The following is a 26,753-nucleotide window of genomic DNA, read 5'->3' on the forward strand; positions in this document are numbered from 1 at the left end:
GGAGACGACTCTTCACGGTCCATGGCTGTGCGTCTCCAGTTCCGAACTCTGAGAAGGGTCAGCAAATCGTCCTCCAATTGATCGACCCACCTAGCTCGCTGCGCACCGCGTCTTCTTGTACCGGTCAGATGGCTTTCGAGAACCATTTTAATCGGGTTGCTATCCGACATCCTGATGACGTGACCCACCCACCGTAGGCTCCCGATTTTCGCGGTGTGGACGATGGTTTGTTCTCTCAGCAGCTCATGCTTGTGGTTCATTCGCCTCCTCCAAGTCCCGTCTTCCATCTGCCCTCCGCCGTAGATGGTACGCAACACCTTCCGTTCAAACACTCCAAGGACGCGTTGGTTCTCTGCACGTAGAGTACCCATAGCGGACATGCTGCATGCTTCGTACCCATAGCGGACTACCGGTCTAATCAGCGTTTTGTAGATAGTTAACTTCGTGTTAAGGCGAACTTTATTCGATCGTAGAGATCTGCGGAGTCCAAAGTAAGCTCAATTTTCTGCCACAATGCGTCTCTGTATTTCTCTGCTGGTGTGGTTGTCGGCGGTCACCAGTGCAGTGGGCCCAAGTGCACGAATTCTTTAACCGCTTCGTTGTCATCACCGACGATAGAATTTCGGGGTGGAGGGCGTGGTGATTCTTCCCGGAGCCCTTTGCAATCACGTACTTCGTCTTCGACACATTATTGACTAATTCGATTCGCCAAACTTCATTCTTTAGTCTGATGTACGTTTCCGCCATCGTCCCAAATTCACGAGCTATAATATCAATATTATCAGCGAAACCATGCAGCTGCACGGACTTCGTGAAAATCGTCCCACTCGAGTTTATTCCCGCTCTCCTTATCACATCTTCTAACGCAATGTTGAACAGCAAGCACGAAAGACCATCACCTTGCCGTAACCCTCTGCGAGATTTGAAGGGACTCGAGAGTGTCCCTGATACTCGAACTACGCTCATCACTCGATCCATCGTCGCCTTGATCAATCGTATCAGTTTATCCAGGACACCGTATTCGTGTACAATCTACCATAGCTGGTATCATACGCCGATCACACTACATATGCAGGTGCGGGAACGAAATCAGTAAGCAAACATTTTACTATTACTTTAGAGCTTTTAGTAGAACTTGTTACTTCAGACTCTAGTTTAATTTAAAAACACTTCACTAATACTTTACTTTTGCAAAAGAAAATAAAAAATGAATAACTCTTTTAAAGAAAAACTAGAAAGGACGAGCAAATTCCTTTTAATTCTACTACTGTGCTTATCTTCGGACAGATAGGCCTATTTCGTCTGTGACTTACAGACTTCTTCAGTGGCAAGTGCTCGACTGACAGTCGAGCACTTGACACTGAAGAAGTCTGTAAGTCACAGACGAAATAGGCCTATCTGTCCGAAGATAAGCACAGTAGTAGAATTAAAAGGAATTTGCTCGTCCTTTCTAGTTTTTCTTTAAAAGAGTTATTCATTTTTTATTTTCTTTTGCAAAAGTAAAGTATTAGTGAAGTGTTTTTAAATTAAACTAGAGTCTGAAGCAAACATTGTCTGGAATCAAGCAGGACATCGTAGCAGAGGCAGACGTAGAGGCTCATGGCGGCACAATCTCAATAAAGTAAAGTCGACAGAAATTCGACCTAGCCACATGTGAAGGCAATATGGTGAGCTTTTGCCCATGATACAATCTTTCACTTCGACCCTATGCATCCCCGAGGGTGCCCAGAACTGAAAATAAGTAAGTAAATGAAGTTATGCTTATCCCGAGCAAAGTTTCATAACTACCGGATAACATACTGTGTTATCTGATATCAAAAATAATTATCTAAATTTGTTCTCATTGTGGTTGAATAAGCAGGCAAGCTTAGCTTAGCTTAGACTGACTGCACATATCTATGGTTGCTACTCCGTGATTGACCCGAACCAATAAAAGTTGCACAATGAATCAACTGAATAATTGACTGGGAGTGGTCAAAATTCTCACTGTGCACGCTTCAGAGACTCTATTTAACGGTACAATAACGGCGCCGGCCACGTCCTTGCAGTCAGGTTGGAAGAGGGCAGGAATATTAGTATCAACCTTTGTTATGTGAAAGTTGGCGTTTACCGCACGTCTCCACCAAAGGTTGAAGGAAGGGTTGGTTGTTAGTAAGGAAGGTATCGTTGGGTCTGGATTCACTTTGATAAGTAATATGACCTTTTGTATTTGAATCATGCCATGCACGCTGTCGCGCTATTATTCGCTTTACGCGGAAAGCAAACAATCGACTACCCACGTCAGGTGGTCTCATAATAAATTTATACTACAAATGACGGGATAAAATATGCAATCTGACGCGCTATTGTTTGCTTCACGCCATAAGCAAACCATCAATCACCTACGTTGGGTGATTGTTCAATATATACTATTACCCACGCGACAAAACATACAAACTGATTCGCTATTGTTCGCTTCGCGCGGGAAGCAAACAATCGACCACCCGTACGGGTGGTCGCTCAATGTTTACTACAAAAGACGTCACAAAACCTCTCCGGCATACGCGAATGGCATTAAGACAAAAACAAAAACAAAAACTGAATCGCATTCAGCAGCACCGGCCTCCGGATTCCACACGACCGAACCACGCAGAGGGAACTGAATTCATCTTCCCGCCGGCACACGCGAATGACATAACGACGAAAAACAACAACAAAAACTGAATCGCATTCAGCAGCACCGGCCTCCGGCTTCCATACGAACGAACCACGCAAAAGGAACCGCATTCATCTTCCCTCCGGCACACGCGAATGACATTACGACGAAAAACAATAACAAAAACTGAATCGCAATCAGCAGCACCGGCCTCCGGCTTCCACACGAACGAACCACGCAAAAGGAACTGAATTCATCTTCCCTCCGGCACACGCGAATGACATTACGACGAAAAACAATAACAAAAACTGAATCGCATTCAGCAGCACCGGCCTCCGGCTTCCACAACAACGAACCACGCAAAAGGAACTGAATTCATCTTCCCTCCGGCACACGCGAATGACATTACGACGAAAAACAACAAAAACTAAATCGCATTCAGCAGCACCGGCCTCCGGCTTCCACACGAACGAACCACGCAAAAGGAACTCAATTGTGGTTGAATAAGCAGGCAACATTACAAACATGATAACAACCAAGTATACCGTTGATACCAATAAAATATCCCATTATGTTATCATCTAAAGCACCCTGATAACAACTTCTGTAAATCTATCAATTTTATTCAATTGAAAACATATTTTGTTATCAGAAAGATATTTGCAACGGTCATTGATAACTAACTTCCGTTGTTGTTGTCGACGTTGATGCCCCCAGTTTGACAGGTAATGGTAACATGAACTATCAAGTTGATAACACAAAATTGTAAAATGAGTTTTGGAGCGAACACTAGTTATCAGTTTGTTACTGCTCAGTTATTGTGCTTTGCTTCCCTAAACAACTAAACGAAAACATCTTCGACCGTCTCAGGAAGCGAACCATAATGCACTCGGCTTAGGACAAAAAAGTATGTGGGTTATCCTACGTCAACATTATTGAGGTTATGTTTCAGACATTACCCACCCCTAGTTTTTTTTTCTGTACGCTAACATCCTTGCTAAAATCCCTTTTATATCAATCCTCAATGGTGCGTTCAAAAAAAAAAAAAAAACATCGAAATATGCTTACAGTTGAGAAAATGTCTACAAATTTAGAGTTAATGACTTCTATAAGCAGAGACAATCCTGAATATGAATATCCTATTTAGCAATACTAATAGTTTAAATATGTAGAACAAACGCTTGACATTCCATGCCACAACAAATTACTGCTACCAATTTCGTTGCCCTAACACAATGTATTTTCCTCTACAGGACTTCTCTCCAGTACGCTGCGAGCATTCCGGCAAACGAGTTGCGAAAACGACCTCATGACATTATCCTGCCCAATCGGGACCAGCATCAGCGTGGAAGTCGTGCAGTACGGCAAAAAAGGTAAGTTGGGGAAACAAGACAGCTGCAAACTTGTTTTATTAAATTCTTGAACGAAGGTCGAGTCACAGAGAAAATTCTTAACCGAACATGGCGCTCTACATTTTATCATCAACGAATCGTTGGTGTGTGTCATTTAATTTTGCTTTCAGAGGAAAATTCGTCACTGCAGTGTGCGTATACCGACCCGATGGACAGTCGGTATCCGGTGGAATCCACTACGCTAATAGCAGATATGCCTTTTGTGTTGGGAAATCTGACCTTTTCTTTAGTAGACACGTCCCTCAATGAAACGAGTTTACTAGAAAAATCCAGGAGCAAATGTATCCACAGCTATGTACTTCAGGTAAGCATGATACTCTATATGGAGCGCTCAGTCGATTATCGTTCAGGGTGCCCGATCAGAAAGGCATAACAAAATTATAACCGATTGAGTTATTTATTTCAAAGATTTTTCATAACAGAATGAGTTATTAAATTCGCCGGTTAGGTGTTAAAATAACAAAAATTATAACTAAAATTGATCTAGCCATAACATAATCATAACAGGTGTTGATACAATATTAACAAATTTATAACAACGTGAGATATAATAAATATTGGAATGATCAAAAAATTATAACACAGGTTGTTATAAATTTGATATAAATATATTGGGTAAAAATTGAGTTGGGTAAATTTTAACTCATTTTTGGGTAATTTTTATTAAGAGTGTTATTTATTTTTAGCAAATTTTTTTTGAATAAAAACTTGCTCCACGTAGTATATAAAAAAACCCTCACCCAGACGGGAATCGAACCAAGGACGCCAGCCTTCAATTGCAATCCGGCGCCTTTATCAATGAGGCCATTGCAGCACTTGAAGTGAGGGGCGGTATATGATCAAGTGGTTCTTCGTTTTGGCGGCAGATCTATAAATAGACTCACTTGGCTAACGTACAGGGGAGAGAAAATATGACGTCACATAAATGTGTTTGGATACAATTGATCGCTATTACGTCATCATAGGATATAATAACAAAAGTGGGCACAATTTAGTTATAATTGTAACTCAAGAATTTGCTCTGCATTTTGGCATGCTTTATCTCATGATTCAGACAAGAAATAAACGTCGTATTTTCATGAAAGTTGTAGAGATAGTTAATGGCTCTTAAACAGTGAACAGAGTGGTATACAATTTCACCTTCTTTTGGTACTAGCCAGTAATTAAATTAGAACATTTTGACATATGTTATTAAATAATTACCTAATGCTCCTCACTCACCATCAAGGAAGTTTCTGCCTGTGGCAAAGTTATGCAGTAGTCTTGTTGTTGGAAATTTCACCGCTTCGTGGCGTTAGCACTTCTGGCGAAATGCACTTCTGGAGATTGTCAGATTTAGATGGCTTGACGATGACGATGTCCATCAACATTTCGGTAAAAAAGAAATAGCCTTCTGCTATTGATTGATTTTTCAAAAGCTTTTAACAGAGTTTCTCATTTTGAACTACTGCACAGATTATAACACCTATTTGTTTTCAGTTGAGATTCTGTTTCATTGAGTAAATCCTATTTGAATAACCGCTTTCAAATTAAGGAAGTTAAAGGAAATCATTGAAGCCCGATCGGTATTCTATCGGGAGTGCCACAAGAAACGGTTTCAGGACCATTGATGTTAGCCTTATTTATCAACGGCCTTCCATCATCCTTGAAAGTATGTAATATCCACATGTTTGCAGATTATACGAAGCTGTATTTCTACTGAATTAATATGGACGTTAATTGCATGGCAATGAAACGTGACTAACGGCATGACGTGACGAAATTAGATATAAATTTTAAAGCTCCACAAATAATTTGTTATCAATCAATTCTTCAAAAAACTAAGGTGATTTTAATTTGCAGACGACTAATTGATCCAGTTGTTCAATAACAAAAAACGATCAAAAATCTGACTAGACATACATATACATGTCTCAATGGTTGCTCCTCCGTGATTGATCTGAGCTGGTACCAATTGCACTGAGATCCAAATGAATAAGGGCTGGGACACTCCACTTATTCTCAAAGCGCAATTTAAGCAGCTCATACATTTTTGATCAATAACAGCGCCGGCCACGTCCATTTATAGTCAGTTGGGAAGGGAAGGGAATGTTAGAGTGTGGTGGTTGTTGGACGGGCCAGGGATTGAACCCATGACCTTCTGCATACGAATCAGAAACGGTAGCCACTATACCACCAAGCCCGTCAATTGATCCAGTTGTTCAATAACAATGATAATACTTCTAATTTCAAAATAATTTAATTAAATAATCTTGAATGGGACTACAAACTGTAAAACCTATTGAGGATTGTGAAACTTAAAACTTACTTCAGGAATGTTAACAGTTTCTATGAAAGTCATCCTTTTCATATCCATTTTGTTGCCTCACTTATCATAGCTTCATATGACCGTTTGAGAGTTGCATTAACCCTAGTAGGATGTTGGGGTCAATATGACCCAGACAGGCACGCTGAACGTGCACTACGCCATCGTGGTTCGAAAAACAACATCTTAGGAGGGTTAAATCACTGCATATGTTGGGCATTCAATTTGACTAGATACTAGTGTGGCTCACCTACAATGAAAACTGCTAGGATACTCATTTCTATTTTTTTTAACTACGTTTTTGTGCGATGCTAGAATCATTCGCCAAGGACCTAAATATTGTGGCCGCATCACTAAAATACTGATGGCCGCAGTTTATCGCGGAAAGATTGCGCCCGTTTGATTTGTACAAGGTGGCTGATTATACGTGACAGCTCCCACCCGGCGGCTGCAAAACCAGTTTTAGCCAAGGTGCACACCGTGTACAAACCATACGTGCGTGGTCTGGCGTGATCTGATGCTGCGCGTTTTGAACGCAGCTGGCTGAGAATCCAAGATAAGCGCGACAATATCTATCTGAGCTTTCTTAAACTAATGCAGTATTTCTTAAAAATACTGCATTAGTTTATTTATGGTTTGATTTATGTTAGTGAATTTGAACCTAGATAATCAAGAAATCGATTGTGAACTTCCAATAACGGATAACCCTCAATCTACAAGTATGTCAATAAATAAATCAAACGTATAACCTGAACTTTCTTAAGGGTCTGGATCATGATACAAACTTGTCAAAAATACTGTATTTTACAAGCACAATAGCACCACACAGCGGCGTAACTGCGTACCAATACCAAACACCACCAGTGAAATGTTCATTTGACATAAACTGGATTTTCAAAACTATAACTGAGTTTGTTATAATGTTCATATAAAGATGATCAAAATGAATTTATTTGTATTATAACTGACCTTGTTATAATTCTGATATAATTAAATCAGGTTTTCAAATCATTTTTGTCAAATATATCTAAATATAACAAACGTTGATATATCTATCAACTGTTGATATAATTTTGTTACATTTTTGTTATGCCTTTCTGATCGGGTGAGGGGGCAAATGGTGAGAGATCATAAAGACAATTTACGGTTATTGGCAGGGCAATAGAAAATTGTTGGATCGAAAATCATGATATTCATATTCATGATACTTCATAAGAAATCTGAAATGTAGTTATCAATTTTTCTTCAATCTGATAGCAAAGTGCTTTCCCATTAACTATAACTGTTTGTCTTCCGCAGATTAGCCAACTTTCCAGTCGTGGTGGGAGGCGAGCTACCTAAACATATTTATTCTTCACATTTCCAACCCCACTGGGCTGTTGACGCTGTTATGAATGGTGTAGGATCTTGTTGGAACAGTTCTGTCGCAGAAGCCGTCGAGTATAGACGAACAAATGTGTTCGATCTGCAGGTAGTTTTTTTTTTCTATCGATTTGCTTTGTCGCGCGCGGCTTTGTTCCCCGGTCGTTTACGTTCGCTTGTTGGTGCTGAATCTCATTCAATTACCACATCATGGATGGGATGTTTATTAACACGGTGCAATTCCGTTTCCCGGCGGGCAGTCCAAATCCCACATGGGAAGAAATCGCAAGATTTCTGAAGGAATTGGACACGGATTTATTAACGATGGAATCATCGTATAAAACGGCGCAGGATCGATCGCTGTATATTAAATTTGTGTCCAGTGATGCCATGAAGGAATCCCTGCAGAAAAACATGGAACAAAGAAAGTTTGTTTATAACAGTGGGAAACTAGTAAACGTCCGCATGTCGATCGCTGGTGCAAATATGCAGTATGTTCGAGTTTTCGACCTGCCACCAGAGCTGGGGGATGACCAGCTCTCACTGGTGCTTGGAGAATATGGGAAGATCGACCGTGTGATCCGTGAGAAATTCCCAGCGGACCTAGGCCTCGACCATTTGCACAATGGTATACGCGGTGTGTATATGGAGGTCAAAAGAAGTATTCCGCCGGCAATTGACGTTGCTGGCCTGAGAGGTAGAGTGTTCTATGACGGGCTCAAGGACACATGTTTTTGGTGTTATGCGGAAGGCCACCGAAAGGATTCTTGTCCTCAGCGTCAAGCAAAGAGGAGCAAGAAGAAGGTACAGCAGGAAAAACCCGGAGAACGTTCTTATGCAAATATTGTGGCAGGAAAACCCATTGCACCCACTATGCAGATACCCTCGGACCTAATTGAGGACGACATTATTGAAGTTATTGAGGAGGAAATCGATTATCAGGATACGAACGAAACAGAGCCGGAACAGGAACAACCAGGACCAAAACAAGATGGTAGTGAAGGAAGCACGACTTGGACGCTTACGGCAGACAAAGTTGAACGGGCGGTTCAAGTAATCAAGGACGTGATTGGAAACTCGACGGCTGACCAGAGACGAGCTCAGTTTGCGGCTTCGCAATCCAGTTCCGGATCAAATTCTCGTCCGAGGAAAAAGTGCGCGCGAAAAATGTTTTATTAGATAATTAATTGAAGTTCTAGAATACTTATCAAATTATTCATATGGGAATCGGCTCCGTAAAGTTTTTGATTAAACGAATGAGCCTCAAATAAACTTATGGAAAAAAAAAAAAAAAAAAAGATCTTGTTGGAACTGCTACAGGGGGTGGCCAAAATGTTTGGGATAGGCAACTTTTTTTTCTCTCACAAAAAAGTTCAACATTCTGTAACTTTTCATAGAGTGCATCAAAAAATCTCAAATTTTGACTGCCTTTTAACCTATTGTATTTGCATCTTTGGTACTAATTTGGGCTCGATTGATTAATCTTTCGCGAAGCTAGACCCTTTCTCGTAAAACACTATTTTTTAGACAACTAATTTTTGAGCTGTCGTATCTCGGAAACCAGTGAACCGAATTGAATGACATTTTTAACGATTATTAAAAATATAATAATGCTTCAAAAGCTACTTAAACATATGTACTTTTTGAACGTTGAAAAAAGTTATCATGGATTTTTCTCGAAAAAATGTAAATTTTTTACATCAATATCAATAAATTTTAGTTTTGATATCCAAAGATTTTTCACTTTTGTTCTAAAGATATCTCTAATTAGAAAAATTAGAGCCGATTTGGATTAAAGGAAAAACATATTTAGTAATTTTGGTGTAATATTGTAAATTTGACTAATTTTCCTCTACATGGGTAAAAATTTTTTCCCACGCAGAAAAATGGCGCTTGTTTAAAACAATAAAACGCATGGTTGATTTTCAAACTGAGAATTTACTTATTCCAAAGTAATATTTAATTGTTTTCATATAGAGTTTATCGATAAAAACAACCGATTACCATCATTTCATATAATGACAAAAATTTAATTTGTTTCAACAAAATAAAAACCATAAACATGGTCCGAAAGCACTCACACATCTATGAAATGCTTACCCCAACATCGCCACAACGAAGAAGATGCAGCAAATCCATCACGCCAACTTCCAAGTGCAGCTTTGGCCGTGATAGATAATGCGCAGGTACTCACGTCAGCATCCACAAAAAGTTCATCGGTTTCGCCTTTTTTGTCTTTTTTTTAGTCGTTCTCCTCCCCATCCGCTTACCGACGGTCTAAAAATAGATTTCCGAGCTGCCGCAGTTGCTGCCGTCACCAACACAATCACATTCCGGGTTTGTTAGTGGCAAAAGTGCAGTCGTTTGAATCAATCCATTATTTCATGTTGAAAAAACCATATCTCTATTTGTTTTAACAAACTGTCAAAAATTTCGACGAATGAAAATATTTGTATTATCAAACAATAGAACAGTTCAGCTTAAACTAGAAATCAGTTTGTCACTATAGTAAACTGAAAAATCGGTTGATTTGAACTAGAATTTAATTGTGTTTACAATTTATTTTTCTGCGTGCCGGTATAACTTAATTCGTCGTGAGAAAATATTGCATTTTGTAACTTTGTATCAATTATAAATATATTGTTGATAAACGTTAAAAATTTCACTCAATTCGGTTGACTGGTTTCCGATATATGTAGTAGTAGTGTTTTACCAGAACGGTTCTAACTTCGCGAAAGTTAAACCAATCAAGCTCAAATTTGTCCCAATGATGCACATATAATAGGTTGACAAACAGTCAAAATTTGAGATTTTTTGATGCACTTGAGCTTGATTGACCGCCCGTGGATGCTACTCCAGTATCGCCAGACCAGCTACACTTACACAAGGAACCAATGAGATTTCTGCTGGGGACTAGCAGGCATCTTCAGTGTGTGAGCGTTGGTGATCGTCTATTTTTAGGCGACAATGGCGCCTGCCACGTCAGGTTGCAGGTCAATGTGGGGAAGGGTAAGGAAGTGATGATTGCAATCATTTGTATCCACATCTAACCGAATATACCTCTACGCCAGCACAAATTCATGCGGATGTTGGTGGGAATTGGTTGGCAGAAGGTTCACACATTGGTGTGTGGATATCAGGGTAAGGTGATAGAATTGTGTGTGTGTGTGTGTTTTTTTTTTATTATTTTGAAGATGTGCGACACAGTTCGCTTGATTGCATAACTTGTAGGCGTTTTTCTAATAGGATTGAGACACTGTGCTGTGAAGGTTTGGAAGGAAGGGAAACGGCTTTTTCGACCCGTTTCTGTTCTAGCGATGGCTATGAACATGTGAATATACATGAGTTGTATATGTAGATAGCAGAGAGAAAGTATATAGAAAGATACAAAGTAGGAGGAAAGGGACGGGCCAGGGATTGAATTCTGCATATAAATCAGAAGCGGTAGCCACTAGACCACCAAGCCCATCCTGAAAGCCGAAAAACTCCCATAGTTATCAAAAATCCCAATCGAATCTTTCCAAAGTTTGTACGTTTGCACAGATAGGTTTGTTGACATCTTGTGCAACCAACTCAAACTTACATGATGGATGTAAAATTGAGTCAAATTCGCCATTCAGTCATAAAATGAGTCGAGATGTACTGAATAACTCCATTGAAGAAAGCGAGGTTCAATGTCAGCCCCTTTTCGGAACACATTTTTTGCTCCCCTCAAAAACCTAAACAGTTGTTTATACTTTTTATACCTCTATGTTCTGCATTTCAGCTGTAGTTTGATTATGAACATTAATTATTTGGTTAAAGTTTGCCCGTAAGTTAACGAGCGCAAAAAGTTAGTCGCAGAATTGGGCTGACAAAATCGGGTCCTTACTGTAGTTGGCATATACAAGTGAAAGAATGGGTTTCCTTAAAAAGAATAAAGAATTGACTATTTGCTCAGATAACTCGTTTTCGACGTTTCGACCCTTTCGACGTTTTGGCATTCGACCTTTTGACATTTGACGTTTTGTCTTTCGACGTCTTGTCCCTAAGCCAGCCAGAGTATAGGGACGCTGTTTATCCAGTTATACGCAAATTTTGGTGCTTCAGAAACGAGCTAACAACGTAGGAAGGACTGAAACAAATCCTGGCAACACTGTTAGATTGACACGCAACTTGATTTATTTTCCTACGCAAAATCGTGAAGTGAAAGTCCGTGATCTATAGTTAATTCGTTTCTAAGAGGGGTTCATTGTTTGTGCTATTATTCGGTCTTTTGGCTAGTGGTTGCTGCTGCTGCTGTACTGTTGCTGTTGTTGCTGTGCTGGAGTGGAGGAACCCGTAAGGTGAAATTATCACGAAAGAGTCTAAGGTAAGTGTACAGGGGATAGACAAAATGATCGGGACAGGCAAAATTTTCACTTTCCAAAAAATGTTCAACTAGCTGTAACTTTTCGAAAAGTGCATCAAATTTTCTCAAATTTTTACTGTAAGTTATTCAACTAGTTGTGTATCAGTGGACAAAATTTGGAAAAGATCGGACAATTCTTCACGAAGTTATAAAGATTTTTGGAAAAGATAAAATTATCCGATAGCCAACTTTGATCTGTTATATCTCCGGATTCAATGAGCCGATTGCAATGAAATTTTGACCATTTAAGACTTATATAATGAACTCTGGAAAACATTTGACTCAACTTGAAATTTTTAACAAGCGAAAAAGTTATAGCGATTTTAATTTTCTCACGATTTTTTAGTAAATTGGTCTATTCTTAATATGCATCTCATTACTTTTCCAATTTATTGGCGGCTATGTTGTTACTTTCCTTCAAAACGCATTTATATATAAGTCAATTAGAGGGAAACTAAATGAACTATAATTTGCATCTTGAATTTTGTAACGATGTTGATGTTTTGGATAATTTGGTGTTTTATTAGAAAAATAATCTAATCGTTATAATTTTCTTCCGTGTTAAGAATATTAAGTTAAGTCAATGTTTTTTCATAGCTCATTATAGAAGTCTTAAATAGTCAAAATTTCATTGCATTCGGTCCATTGAATCCGGAGATATAACAGCTCAAAGTTGGCTATCGGATAATTTTACATTTTTCAAAAATCGTTATTACTTCGTGAAGAATTGTCAGATCTTTTCCAAATTTTGTCCACTGATACACAACTAGTTGAAGAACTTACAGTAAAAATTTGAGAATATTTGATACATTTTTCGAAAAGTTACAGCTAATTGAACATTTTTTGAAAAGTGAAAATTTTGCCTGTCCCGATCATTTTGTCTATCCCCTGTAAGTACATCTATAGATACGCTTTGTGATATCATAGTTCTTCGCTTCGCTGGTGTCTTCTCTAGCTGCAGAAATGAAGGCAACTATTTCGGCATCTGTTGCTAAAGAAATGCAGTCGGTAAAAACGGAGGTCAAACAGATCACCACTGCAATTGAGAAATCTCAAACGTTCTTATCCGATAAGTTTGATGATATTGTCACTGAATTCAAAGATCTTAAGATAGAAAATGAAAAGCTAAAAGCAGAAATTGATTGTTTGAAGAAATCGCAAAATCAACTAAAAAGTACAGTTAGTAAGTTGGAAGCAAATGTGGACAAATCGGAAAAATCTGCCTTAGAAAATAATGCAATTTTGTGGGGAATTCCTACCACTCTTGATGAAAATGTGTCCCAATTAGTTGAAAAGCTGCTCCGGTCCCTGGGCATCAGTGAAACCTCTGGAATTGTATCATCTTCAGAGAGGACCTTTTTCATCAGAAAGAATAGCAATGCTTTAGTACCTATTAGAATTGTTTTCTGTAGTAAGGCGTCAAAAGAGACAGTCTTCGCGAAGAAAAAACAATTGGGGAAACTGTTATCAACCGTGATTGATTACAAATTTGTGGTTAACGGTAGAGCATTGAATGTAACCTTGCGTGACGAACTAACGCCTTTATCTTTGGAACTGCTCAAAGAGCTCAGATAATCTCAAGAACTTTTAAATATCAAGTACATTTGGGCTGGCAGGGGTGGGGTCATTCTAGCAAAAAAAAGATGACAATAGTAAGCCTGATTTGGTAAAAAACAGGGATGATCTCCGCCGTGTAATTAGTAGCTATACAAAGTGTTCACGTGCTATTGAATGTGCACCTGTTCCTGAGCATTCCCCATCACCCAAACGAAAGAAAAGTACACAATAGGTTTTAAATTTATATGTTCCTATAGGGGCTGTCCATTAATTACGTAAGGGTTTATGGGGGGAGGGGGGGGGGTGAAAAATCTTACGCGCCATACAAAAATATTTGGGTTCTCATACAAAAAATCTTACAAGGGGGGGTGGGGGTGTCGAAAAATCGTGAAATTTCCCTTACGTAATTAATGGACAGCCCCATAGTTGAATTTTTGAATTTGTGGTAGAATAATGGATTCTTCGTCGTCTATGATATTGAATAAGTTCTACGATATTTTACATGAGCTTAATTTGAAATATGAAAATGTTGACACTAAATGTTTAAATGTTTTACAGTGGAATGTTAGAGGTATAAATGATTTTGAAAAATTTGATGAAATTATATATTTTGTTAATGAATGTAAAGTGAATGTTGATGTTATGGTGATAGGTGAAACGTGGGTTAAAAAGATGAATAGCAATATTTATAGTATTCCTGGCTATCGCGCATTTTTTTTCCTGTCGCGATACTTCTTCTGGCGGCTCAGCTGTTTTTGTGAAAAATTCTTTGGGATGTGAACTGTTACAAAATAAAACAATCAATGGTCTCCATTATGTTCATATAGAATTAAAGCTTTTTAACTATTTGTTCAATGTTGTTGGTGTGTATCGTCCACCTTCGTTCGATTATAATGAGTTTCAAGATATTTTAGAAGACTGGTTGTCCAAATGTACTCCGACTAAGCCATATTTAATTGTTGGTGATGTTAATGTTCCAATATATCTGCAAAACAATAATGTTGTTATTAAATATAAAAACTTACTACAATCGTATGGTTCAGTATGCGCGAATACTTTCTCAACACGTCCCACTAGTCAAAACATTTTAGATCATTTCATTTGCCCTATGGATGTAGCTGCAAGATTAAAAAATTCACACTATTTTTAATGACATGAGTGACCATATTCCTGTAATTTCATCTCTCTGTGATGAGAAGAGGCAGCATGAATTGAAAATGTCTATTGTCGATCGAGTCAAATTACAAAACGAATTTTCTGTATTTTTAAATAATTTTCCTGCAGTTGATGATGTGGAAGTTGCCCTAAATAACATTATTGAAACTTATAACAAATTGTTACATGACTGTACTAGAAAGTTCACTAAAACTGTTAGACTAAAAGCAGAACATTGTCCGTGGATGGCATACAATCTTTGGCGATTAATACAAATTAAAAATAATTATTTGAACAAACAAAAAAGTAACCCTACAGATGAACATATAACTGAAATGTTGGAGCATGTCTCAAAACAAGTTAAATCTGCTAAGAAGCGATGCAAAAAGCAATACTACGAAAATATACTCAAAAGTTCTAGTCACTCTAATGTATGGAAAAAACTGAATGAAATTTTTGGTCTTACTAAAGCCAATGAGAAATTAAAATTACGAAATGGTGCTAACATTCTTGAATCAGATTTAGATGTTGCTGAAATGTTTAATTGCTTTTTTTCTAGCATCGGTAATAATCTAGCACAAAACATTCCAAAAAACGCCTTTGACTTTTTGAAACCTGTAAAGGGTGTTAGCAGCTCTATTTTCCTGAGACTTGCTAATATAAATGAAGTTAGCATTCTTATAAGTCAACTTGAAACACAGAAAAACAGAGGGCATGACAACATTCCAGCTGATTTGGTAAAGGCAAACGTAGGCCCGTTTTCCGGTATCATTGCTGAGCTGTTCAATAGAATGTTATTAACTGGGTCCTATCCAAATATTATGAAAATAGCTAAAGTCACTCCAGTTTTTAAATCAGGGGACTCTTTTGATCCCTCTAATTATAGACCAATATCGACTCTTTCCGTAATCAATAAAATATTGGAGAAACTGTTAACCGTACGTCTTGTAAACTTCTTATGTGCTTATAACGTCATGTGTAAGTATCAGTATGGTTTTAGAGAAGGTTGTGGAACTGACAATGCTATAACTGAACTTATTGATGATTTGATTTTTGAAATAGACAAGAAAAACATAGTTGGTGGATTATTTATAGACCTGAAAAAAGCGTTCGATACCATAAATCACGAAATTTTATTGAAAAAATTAGACAGGTACGGGGTGAGAGGAATCGCAAATGATTTAATAAGGAGTTATCTTACGGATCGCAAACAATTTGTAGCGATAAATGACTGCCGCAGTAGTCTACAACGTATGAATATTGGAGTGCCTCAAGGGAGCAACATCGGTCCTTTATTGTTTTTAATATTTATTAACGATTTAAGTAACTTAAAGCTGCGCGGGGTGCCAAGGCTCTTTGCTGATGATACGGCTTTGTTTTATCCACATCTCAATATTCAGTCTATTGTACAAGACATTGAGTCAGACCTTGCGAGTCTGACGAATTATTTCAATGGCAATCTTCTCTCCTTGAACTTGTCTAAAACAAAATACATGGTCTTCCATTCACCACGAAAAAAAAAATCTTTAGTTATCCCGATCCTTGTGTAGGAAATCTGCGTATAGAAAAAGTCTCGTCTTTTAAATACTTGGGTCTTCACTTAGACTCTTGCCTATCTTGGAATAATCATATACAACAAGTATCGAATAAAGTGTCACCTTTGTGTGGATTAATGAAGAGGGTTCGCTCTTTTGTACCAAATTAAGCATTGCTACGTTTTTACTTTGCCTGTATCCATTCTGTGCTCCATTATCTAATAGTAGCATGGGGTCACGCTGCTAAATCCAAACTAAAAAAACTTCAATCGTTGCAAAATAGGTGTTTAAAAGTAATTTTCATTTTGCCACATTTATTCCCAACTATTGCATTGTATAATTATTCAAACCACAAAGTTATGCCAATATTAGCCTTGCGTGACATTCAAACAATTACATTTGTACATAATACATTGAATAATAGAAAATTCCAGCATAATTTTGTTTTTTTTTTCTGCTAGAGTAAATTTTCATAACACTAGGCATGCCAATGAACTTATGAGGAGTAGTGCAAGTACAAATTTAGGCCTAACGCGTATCACCAATTACGGACCATTAAAGTTTAATGCACTTCCCAATGAATTAAAAGAAATATCAAATTCGATCATCTTCAAAAGCAAGCTGAAGCACCACATAAGGAGGAATGTAAATGAATTTATTCTTTAAGCGTGTCAACATTTTGTAAATGTAGGTTTTTGTCTGGCTTCAGTCAGATTTTTTTCTCCCGCATTTAAGTATATTTTAGCTTTACTTCATTCTTAAGCCAAAATCGTTATCACAATTTATTTTAATTTTAGAATTATTACACTAGTTTACAGCATTTTTGAACTCGGTAAGCTGATGATCATTTTTGGTGTAGAATCATGCCCTGAGTTCGAAAACGCAAAAGAAAAAAAATACAGTAGAGCGGAATTTTTTTCGACTTTCCATACAAGGCTGATGATTTGAAATCGATTTTTGTTCTATTTTTAAGCAAAGTCGCTCACTTCAAACATTTCATTCTCCGTAATCAATGCTCCGATTGACCTGAAATTTTTACTGTAACTCGCCTAAATATGATATGTCAAATAAACGTCGAGAAAGAATTTTTAAGTTGTTTTTTTTTGTTATTAAAAAAAATACATTCCCAAAAAATTTTGGGAATTTTGCTAAAATTTAAGGATATCGTCCCTAAAACAAGCCAATGTCTTGAATTTCATCAATCTGGTGCAAAACCTGTATTCAGATGATCAAATGGTATTGTATTCAGCTTTTAATTTATGGAAAAAGATTCCAAATTGGTTGAACGAAACGCAATATATTTTAATTTTAGTAAATTACATATTTTGAAAAGTTGCAAAACTCGATATTGAGCTAAAACTCAAAAACTGTTCTACTTAAAATTTATTGAAGGTCGGTTTCGAAATCAGCACTAAATTGTGCTTCAAAAATTTTGGTCGTTGACAGAAGTTCACGACTTTCGTTTTATTTTGTAAACTTGTGTTATTGATTTTATTCGTGAATCCCTTTCAAAGGAGCAAATGCTCCACTGGGATTTCACATTAGCTTTTTAATTCTAAGTTTCTCAGTATCCGCGTTTTTTTTTTTGTTCATACTTTGTTAGGTTTGTCCACAACCAGCAAGCTCCACGTGAGCTTTTTGGTGTGGGGGTCAGCGGAGGGTAAAAAAAAGGACTGCTCTTCAAAGCATATCAAGTATTGCGTATTTCCAACCCCACTGGACCCCTTTCGCAGTTAGTATAAGTGCGGGATCGTAAATAAAATTGCGATTTTGCATCGAATCGTTTCGGTGTCTTCTGCGTACTTATTCAGCACCTTGTAATGCATAAGTGCGCAGAAGACACCGACACGATTCGATGCAAAATCGCAGTTTTATTCATGATCCCGCACTTATACTAACTGCGAAAGGGGTCCAGTTGGGTGGGAAATGCGCAATACTAGTTCCACAATCACCACGGAAGTAAATGTTATCAGCGATCCACAGTGGCCACTCTGGGTTCCATAGTAGTGTAAGAGGGGCAAAACAGGTACTATTTTGGATAAATATGGCATCGGATCTCTCCCTCTCTCTCTCATCTTGGCGTAACGTCCTCACTGAGACAAAGCCTGCTTCTCAGCTTAGTGTTCTATGAGCACTTCCACAGTTATTAACTGAGAGCTTCCTCTGCCAATGACCATTTTGCATGTGTATATCGTGTGGCAGGCACGAAGATACTCTATGCCCAAGGAAGTCAAGGAAATTTCCTTTACGAAAAGATCCTGGCCCAACCGGGAATCGAACCCGTCACCCTCAGCATGGTCATGCTGAATACCCGTGCGTTTACCGCCTCGGCTATATGGCATCAGATATCCAAAATATTATTGACTCATGCACCGTCTGTCCGAAACACCAGCGCAGCAACGTGAAACACACCATAGTGTTGAAAGAAGTTTTAACACTACCGTTCGAAAGAGTGGCAACCGATCTGTTTCACTTCAAAGGCAAGGAGTACATTTTAATAGTGGAGAGAAAATCAAGCTTTTTCGATTTCAAAGAGGTATCGAGCAGTAATTGACCATCTTAAGGAATGCTTTGCCGTTCACGGTGTGCCCAGAGCTCTCGAATCAGATAACGGTCCTGCTAGGAGGTGAACCATCCTGTGGCTGAAAGCCTCACTAATAAAGAAATAATAATAATAACGGTCCGCAGTATTCATCCGAGGAATTCCAACGTTTGGCTAGAGAATGGTGTTTTGACCATTGCACCTCTAGTCCATTTTTTCCAAGAGCCAATGGACTAGCTGAGCGGTTTGTTCAAACCGCAAAAGCCATATTGAAGAAATGCAACAGACAAATCCGATGTAAGACTTGCATTGCTGTACGCACGATCGAGGTGTATGATCAAATGAATTGGCGGCACCCAGCGAATTCTTTGAACAAATTTGCCTGCCACAAAAGGGAAATTGAGATCCAAAGTGATTACTGGAGTCACTGAGGCATTGCTGGACACTGCTATATTGGTGAAACTGCTTTATGGAACGATCAATCTGAAGAAAATTTGCACTTTTTTCTAGTTTTTCTATTATTAAGAAAAGTTGGTGGTCCATCACACAAAAAATGGAAACCAATAATTTTAGCAATACTGCTGAGGGTTGTGCTCCTTTTGATGCACAGCTTGAGAAACACTTTCAAAGTTGCAATATATCAAATGTGAATAGTACATGAATATGTTGAATCCCATTTTCGCTCAGTTGGGAAAGTCAATGTGTAAACGAGTTGGTGCAAACAAATAAGCGTAAAATTGAAGATTCACTGCAGTTTAAAAATTCAGTGATGAAAAATACTGTTGAAAAAATAATCGACAATAGGTTTCGATTCTATTCAAATAAATACGTCAATATACGGTCTGCCCTCCATAGGTTAAAGCATTTGGACATTTGTAAATCTGTGAAATGATAAAATGAATGTTTTTTTTTTCATAAAAAATGTGTCAGCTGTCAGAACAAAGCAGTTGAAAAAAAATTAAACACAACAAAATATTCCAATGAACGATGACCATCCCAGTTAACCAACCGTAAAGTGAAACGATTGCCTTTTCGCTTGAAATATGTACCTTATCTTCCAGTGGGTTCAGATATGGACCTGATTTGGGCGGGCAAATGGCAATTCTTCAACAGAACAGCTATCGCTAAAAACCCGCGCCAGCGGTCCGTGAAATGTATTCGCTCCAGGAGGGAACAGGTAGTCAAGATGTTCCGGCTGACCTCCCACCTCGGACCCAACCATGGGTTGGTGTGACACTATTTGGGTAGGATCCTTTTTCTTTCCAAGATTTATTACAACCCATCGCATCGTGCAGCGGCGTACCATCGTCGTGACCGGTATATTTTTCCAAGCTGATTTATGTGGAGCTCTGGAGCCGTCGTTGTTTTGCCCGGTTTTATTGTTCTGTGGCCATTCTTGTAGCGTGTTCTGCGAGCTGGGGCGAGCGCTGACATGAGAACGATGCTTCTAGGCATCGATCCGGAACATTACATGGAAGCTGCTTCGTGGTAGCTCGTCAGGTGGATTTCTGGCCAATTTTCATGGCGAAAGGAAAATTCCTTCATCAGCAGCAAATCCCAAAAAAGAGCGGTTTATAGTAATTGGTCCGTCTTCCTTTTTTTCTATCTATTCAGTTCAGTTCATTAACCGTGATTAATATAGACGTGTACTTTCACAGAACTTTTATAAAACCTGAATTTAGTCGTTCGTCGGAAATGAAGAAAGTTCACCACCAAATTGAAGAAAAATATTCTTCTGGGATCAGTACGGAACAATAAGCCTACATAAGGGACTTTTGGTAGAGAGGGCCCATATAGATAAACCAGTAAACACGCGGCAGGACCATACTGAGGGTGAAGGGTTCGATTTCCGATAGATCCAGAATCCTTTCGTAATTGAAATATCTTTAGCATCAATGGGCATAGGTTTTCATTTTTATTGCCACACGGTAAACGATTGCATAATGATCAATTTTTGAAGAAAGGTCTCAGTTGATAATTGCGGAAGCACTCGTAAAACACATAGTTCTCGCCTAGGCTTAGCATATACAATAGATGAGTAGTGCGGATGTACATCTTATTCATCCGAAAGAAATGCTGTTTCTGTGGAAAAGATAACCTCAGAATTTCGAGTTGAACTTGAATTCACCTTAATCACTACATCTTCGAAGCTTCTCGGGGTGTAGTTGGCAACGTGCCTGTCTAGTGAGTAGGAGTCGTGAATTCGAGTCTCACCGAGATTACGAGTCACTTTTTCGCAAATTCTACTCCAATTTGTCAATTTCTCACTTCACAGAATGAGAAGGCGAGTTAGGTAAACAAAAACATAAGCAAGATTACAGAGAAGATAAAAAAAATAAAAAAGCTAATGGAAGATAAGTTGCGAGCCAAATTTAGTGGGAAGGAAATAATTGAAGTAAGATTGAAATAGTTTGAACTTGTACATTTGATAACGGTGATCAAATGTGGTAATTTTGTTATATTCCTAAATTGAAGGTGAGCTGAGTACCTGAAAGGAGAAATATAGGAAGACCTTAAATCGTCGGCTTCCTGCAATAGGGGCACAACTCAAAATTTGTCATTTTTGAGATTTTGATGGCAAATGATGAAAAACTATGTAAAATTTCATCTCACAAAGACCCGTTCCAAAATTCGTTGTGAAACGCGAGATTTGGGCATTTTCACCAATTTTCCGCAGTAAGGGTACAACTCAAAATCAGTCAACTTTTTCAATAGTCGTTGAAAAATAGTTGTCAAAAATTCATGAAACAGATAGTCCTTCAGCCCCTTTCAATGATACAACAATCAAAATTTGTTTACTTTTGTCAAATGATGAGAGAAATAAGTGAATTTGCAGGAGGTGCTTCATGATTGCCAATTTTCAAACGCTTATTCTGAAAATTCACATTTTTTGAGTTGTGCCCCTATTGCAGGAAACCGACGAAATGTAAGTGACTTTAATAAAAAAATAAGCAGTAAAAGAAATTAATATTTCATGAACATTTATATTTGCGATCTTCCCAAAATAGTCTCAAGCTGTCTCAACTAAAGGGGGCATCTATTAAGTACGTCACGCTTATAGGGGGAGGGGAGGTCATGAAAATTGTGACAAGCAATGTGCAAGGTATACGAAAAACCCGTACGAGGGGGGGGGAGGTGGTGGGGGGTCAAAAATTCCTAAATTTCGCGTGACGTACTAAATAGATGCCCCCAAAGTGCTGCTGTGGAAATTTGGTTTGAGGAAGGAGTTTATTCGAAGTCAAATCCCGTTGACTTCGATGTCGAGTTTCCAGTATCTGCCGGAAGCGGAATGGGTCGGAGGAATTATCGTTGGCACCATTCGGAACGAACGAAGAGCTTCGACCATGTTTGATCCTATAATAAGGAGTTGGTGGCTCCACAGAGGAAACAATTCATTGAGAAAACTTCTCCAAGTTTAGTGGGAACGCTTTGCGAAGGCGATTGCATATACACATCATTTTTTAAATGGAAAAATTCAATTCATATAATTGTTGAAAATAACTTTAAGTTTATTTGGACTCTTGTAAACCTAGCACAAACCATCAAGTCGTATTCACCCGAAAAACTATCAGTGAGTTTTTTTATTTCCGCAAAACAAATTGAATATTTTAAGAGTCCCCAATAAATTTCATCAGGCCTTTCTTCGGAATTTCTTTCTAGGTTTCTTTCGCAAAATCTTTCAAAAACTCTTTCAGAAATTCATCTATGGGGTTCTTTGAAAAATTCTCAAAGAATTTCTCCTGAAATATTTACGGAATCCTTTGAGAAAGAATTTATTAAGAAATTATTCAAAAGATTTCTCCGCATGTTTTTACAAGATTTTTTTTAGATTATTTTTCACATAAAAATAAGAAATTTCTGATGATAACCCTGGGCGAGAAATTTCTGCAGATATTCTTTCAAAAAATCTTTCAAGAGACAATTTTCGTTAAGGATACCTTCAGAAATACCTCTACAGATTTCTTCAAAAATTCTTCAAGGGGTTGATACTTCTACACTCCCGTTCAAAAGTTTGGGGTCACCCCCTCAAAAACATGTCATTTTTTTAGGCCCATATCTCCGCCAATTTGCGTCCGATTTCAAAACCCTAGGTTTCATTCAAAAGATAATAAGTCAAAGAAACTTTGAACGTGATTTAAAAGAAACTTTTTCAAAAAAAATTGTTTGTAAACTTAACCCAAAGTTGCCAAATTTTCTAAAAAATGAATATAAACTTACGGCAGTGTCACTGGAAGTTGGGTCGACCAAATTTCAAGATGAGAGCTGTAATATGACCCATTTTCTATTAGCTTTCAACTGCTTTTTACAGAACTTAGCTAAAAAATCTAGAAAAAAAGTTAGTAAGTAAATTAATCCTTGATGTCATCGACCAAAAGTTTGGGGTCACCCCTTAAAATGCTGTATCGGCGAAAGTTTGGGGTCACTATCGTAAAACATGGAAAAGTGATTTGTTGATATCTTTGTCATCTTTCATTCAATTTTAATTCTTCTTGGCTTATTTGAAACAAAATGAATGATACCTACTGCATAGACATTGAACCACACATATTTGTTGAAATTAACATACTAAAACTTAACGTAAAGTTGCCTCATTTTTTGAAGCGTGGTAAAATGTGCTAACTTTACATCACATTTTTATATACAAAAATCGTTAAATACGTTAAGTTGAAGACTTCAAACGTAAATCTAGTTAATTATCTTTGAAATGAGCCAAAAATAATTAAAATTGAACTATAGATGACGAAGATATCACCAAATCACTTTTCCATGTTTTGCGAAAGTGACCCCAAACTTTTGGCCGATACATCATAGTGAGGGGTGACCCCAAACTTTTGGTCGATGACATCAAGGATTAATTTACTTAATAACTTTTTTTCTAGATTTTTTTAGCTAAGTTCTGTAAACAGCAGTTGAAAGCTAATAGAAAATTGGTCATATTACCGCTCTCATCTTAAAATTTGGTCGACCCAACTTCCAGCGACACTGCCGTAAGTTTATATTCATTTTTTAGAAAATTTGGCAACTTTGGGTTAAGTTTACATACAAAATTTTTTGAAAAAGTTTCTTTTAAATCATGTTCAAAGTTTCTTTGACTTATCATCTTTTGAATGAAACCTAGGGTTTTGAAATCGGACGCAAATTGGCGGAGATATGGGCCTAAAAAAATGACATGTTTTTGAGGGGGTGACCCCAAACTTTTGAACGGGAGTGTATATCTCAATACTTATTTCACTATTTTTTCCTGGGTTTCTCCTGGATAATCTTCAATGAATTTCTAAACAAAAATCATCAAAGTTTTCTTCACAAGTTCTTGTAGAGATTTCTGCAGGATTACGGATCAGGATCTGTCATGGATTCTTATAGAAACTCCTGTAGAGATTCGTTTAGAAATCTTTCCATCGATTTCTTCATAAATTTCTGAGTATCTGAGAATCTGAAAGAAAATCATCTATAGATACTTTTAGAAACTCGACCAGTTTCCTTCAGAAAGTATTCTACTGATTGCTTTAGAAGGTAATTAGAAAATCTTCCATTGATCCCTTCCGAAATTTGTTCATGTTCATTAGAGAATACAAAACCTTTCATCCTCTTTAACTCTTCCAAAAAATCATGAATTTGGAATAATTTCAGATTTTTTTTCCAGGTATTCCGTTAGAAAAACTGTCATTGCATTCCTTCAGGGATTTCTTCATAAAACCTTCTAGGGTTTGTTTTAGAAAATCCTCCAGAGACTCTTTAAGAAACTTTTTTAATGATTCCTTAAAAAATTCTCCTTTCAAAAAAATTGATTGTTTAAGGATCCCTGAAAATCATCAAGTGAAAAACACAGAAAAAAAAAATCGAGGGAAATTTGTGTCTTAGAAACAGCAAATTCCAACTAAAGAAACCAAAAAAAGAAAATAAATCCTCACATTTTTTTTGCAAATTGACAATGTTCAATTGTCATGGGGCGTCAATCAGGATGCTTGCCAAGGGCGCCATTGTACCAAGCTACGGCTCTGGCGACATGTACGTCAATTTTGAATTCAGTAAAACAAAAACATCTTTGATGTTTCAGCTTTTCAGCGGATATTTTATGTAATTTTTACGTCAATTGTAAAAAAAAACAACTATAAATCAGAATCAGAAATTGTTTGTTTTTAAAAACTCCATACAAAATCAGAAGAAATATTTTGAATTCCGTTCTCTCGAAAGTGTTTTCATGTTATTCCGTACCATTAACTAGAAGGAGCTTTATTATGAACATTAGGCAACTCGTTTTCTTTATGCAACGTATTTTAGTTGCGTTATGGAACCATGACCAACAGTAGGCAACAATGGTTCTTCTTTAGTTCTGAGAACAAGTGCTCAGCATACATCACATTCCAATCAGTGTGACACCTACCTAGATGCAGTATATCAATCTTAACGAGAAACTCAATATCCAGTCCATCTATGACTACCCTCTTTGACGTTATCTGCTCACCCCATGAGGTACAGTGTTTACATTGCCAGAGGGACTAAGATTACGGTCATCAGTTAGAACCACTCATTTAAGCCATGATTGATGTTTTCGGTAGACGATAATCGATTGACAAACGCTCAAATCCCAATAATTTACTGTGTGCAAGTTGTATAACCTGATTAATTGAATCAATTACAGTATTCCATCCTGCAAATTGTTGTGGAAGCTTGCCAGAAGAAGCGCAAGTGTTCATTCCGAGCCTCACCGAAAGTATTCGACAGCATACCATGCCCCGGCATCCACAAGCTGGTGGAAGTGAGCCACAAATGCCGACCATGTAAGCCATTCCGTAGAAATTGCTCAAATTGATTCAATCATCAAATGGAAATGTGTTATTTTCTTTCATGCGAAAACGGTTTCTTTCCGTTTCTCTGGTGAAACGATATCGTCATCAACTGAACCGCACAGTCGAGTTTCGGAGTCTTATTGCTTGCGAGAAGGATGTGATACGATTGGCCTGCGGTCGTTACACTAGGGTAGCCATTTACAGTGCCAGCTACGGACGCACGGCCTACGAGAGCTCACACTGTACGCAGACGGCCGGCTCCAAGGAGGAAAGTAAGTAAACAGGACATAATTGGGCGACGTCCACTTGAGATGAAATTACTCTTGACTTTGTAGCGTGCTTGTCGGCCCACACCAGCCATACACTGACGGAAATTTGCCAGGGACGACGAAAGTGCACCGTGGCGGTCGAGGCATCCACCTTCGGCAGTCCTTGTCCGGAGAACGTCCGAGTCTCGCTGAAAGTTGTTTACGCATGTGGTAATTTTCCCATGATGCTCTTCCGTTTAGCGCTTACACTGAACGCACTGTGTACATAATGGAGCAGTTCCATGGTAAACGACGGAATGACGATACACATTGGCAACACCGGCTCAACTATCTTATTAATTATTCAATTGTTTTAAACGTTTCTGGGTTGGTTTTAATTGTAATTTAATCTATTTATTCATTTGGCTGAGTCTTGCAAGAGCATAGAATCATTTGCAATGAGGTACATTATTTGATATTTTACGTTGGTTGACAAGCTTCTTTAAGAAAAAAAAAAATGCCAAGTTTTCTTCAAAGAAAGTTTTAAAGTATTGTCTGGGTGGTCTAATGAGGCATTAGGGTATGACGAGTTTTTGTTGAGACAAGGGAGCTTTCAGGTGTTAACTTGGGACAGGTTCCAACAAGGGTTCCAACGATTACATACGTGTTTGAGTCATTAGGAATTTAAGAAGCGTGTGCCAAAAACAGGATTCAAGGGAGAGCAAGGTTATTACAGAGGGAGAGGTAATACAAGGGAGGAGCAATAGTAAGGGGCAAGGGTAGGAAGTTTGAGGAAGGATAGTAGTAACTGTAACGGTGTA

At 37.9% G+C, this 26,753-nt stretch overlaps 1 protein-coding gene across 1 annotated transcript in view; it reads left to right on the forward strand.

Moving 5' to 3' along the window:
- LOC109426664 (protein eva-1 homolog C-like) overlaps positions 1-26,753 on the forward strand; it is a 93,231-nt gene that overhangs the window by 35,228 nt on the left and 31,250 nt on the right. The window contains exons 3-7 of the mRNA XM_029858256.2: positions 3,889-4,008; positions 4,158-4,351; positions 25,537-25,675; positions 25,807-25,956; positions 26,020-26,163. Coding sequence (XP_029714116.2) covers positions 3,889-4,008; positions 4,158-4,351; positions 25,537-25,675; positions 25,807-25,956; positions 26,020-26,163 — 747 coding nt within the window. The remainder of the gene's footprint in view (positions 1-3,888; positions 4,009-4,157; positions 4,352-25,536; positions 25,676-25,806; positions 25,957-26,019; positions 26,164-26,753) is intronic.

The sequence above is a fragment of the Aedes albopictus genome, chromosome 3 (assembly GCF_035046485.1).
Source record: "Aedes albopictus strain Foshan chromosome 3, AalbF5, whole genome shotgun sequence".
Lineage (NCBI taxonomy): Eukaryota > Metazoa > Arthropoda > Insecta > Diptera > Culicidae > Aedes > Aedes albopictus.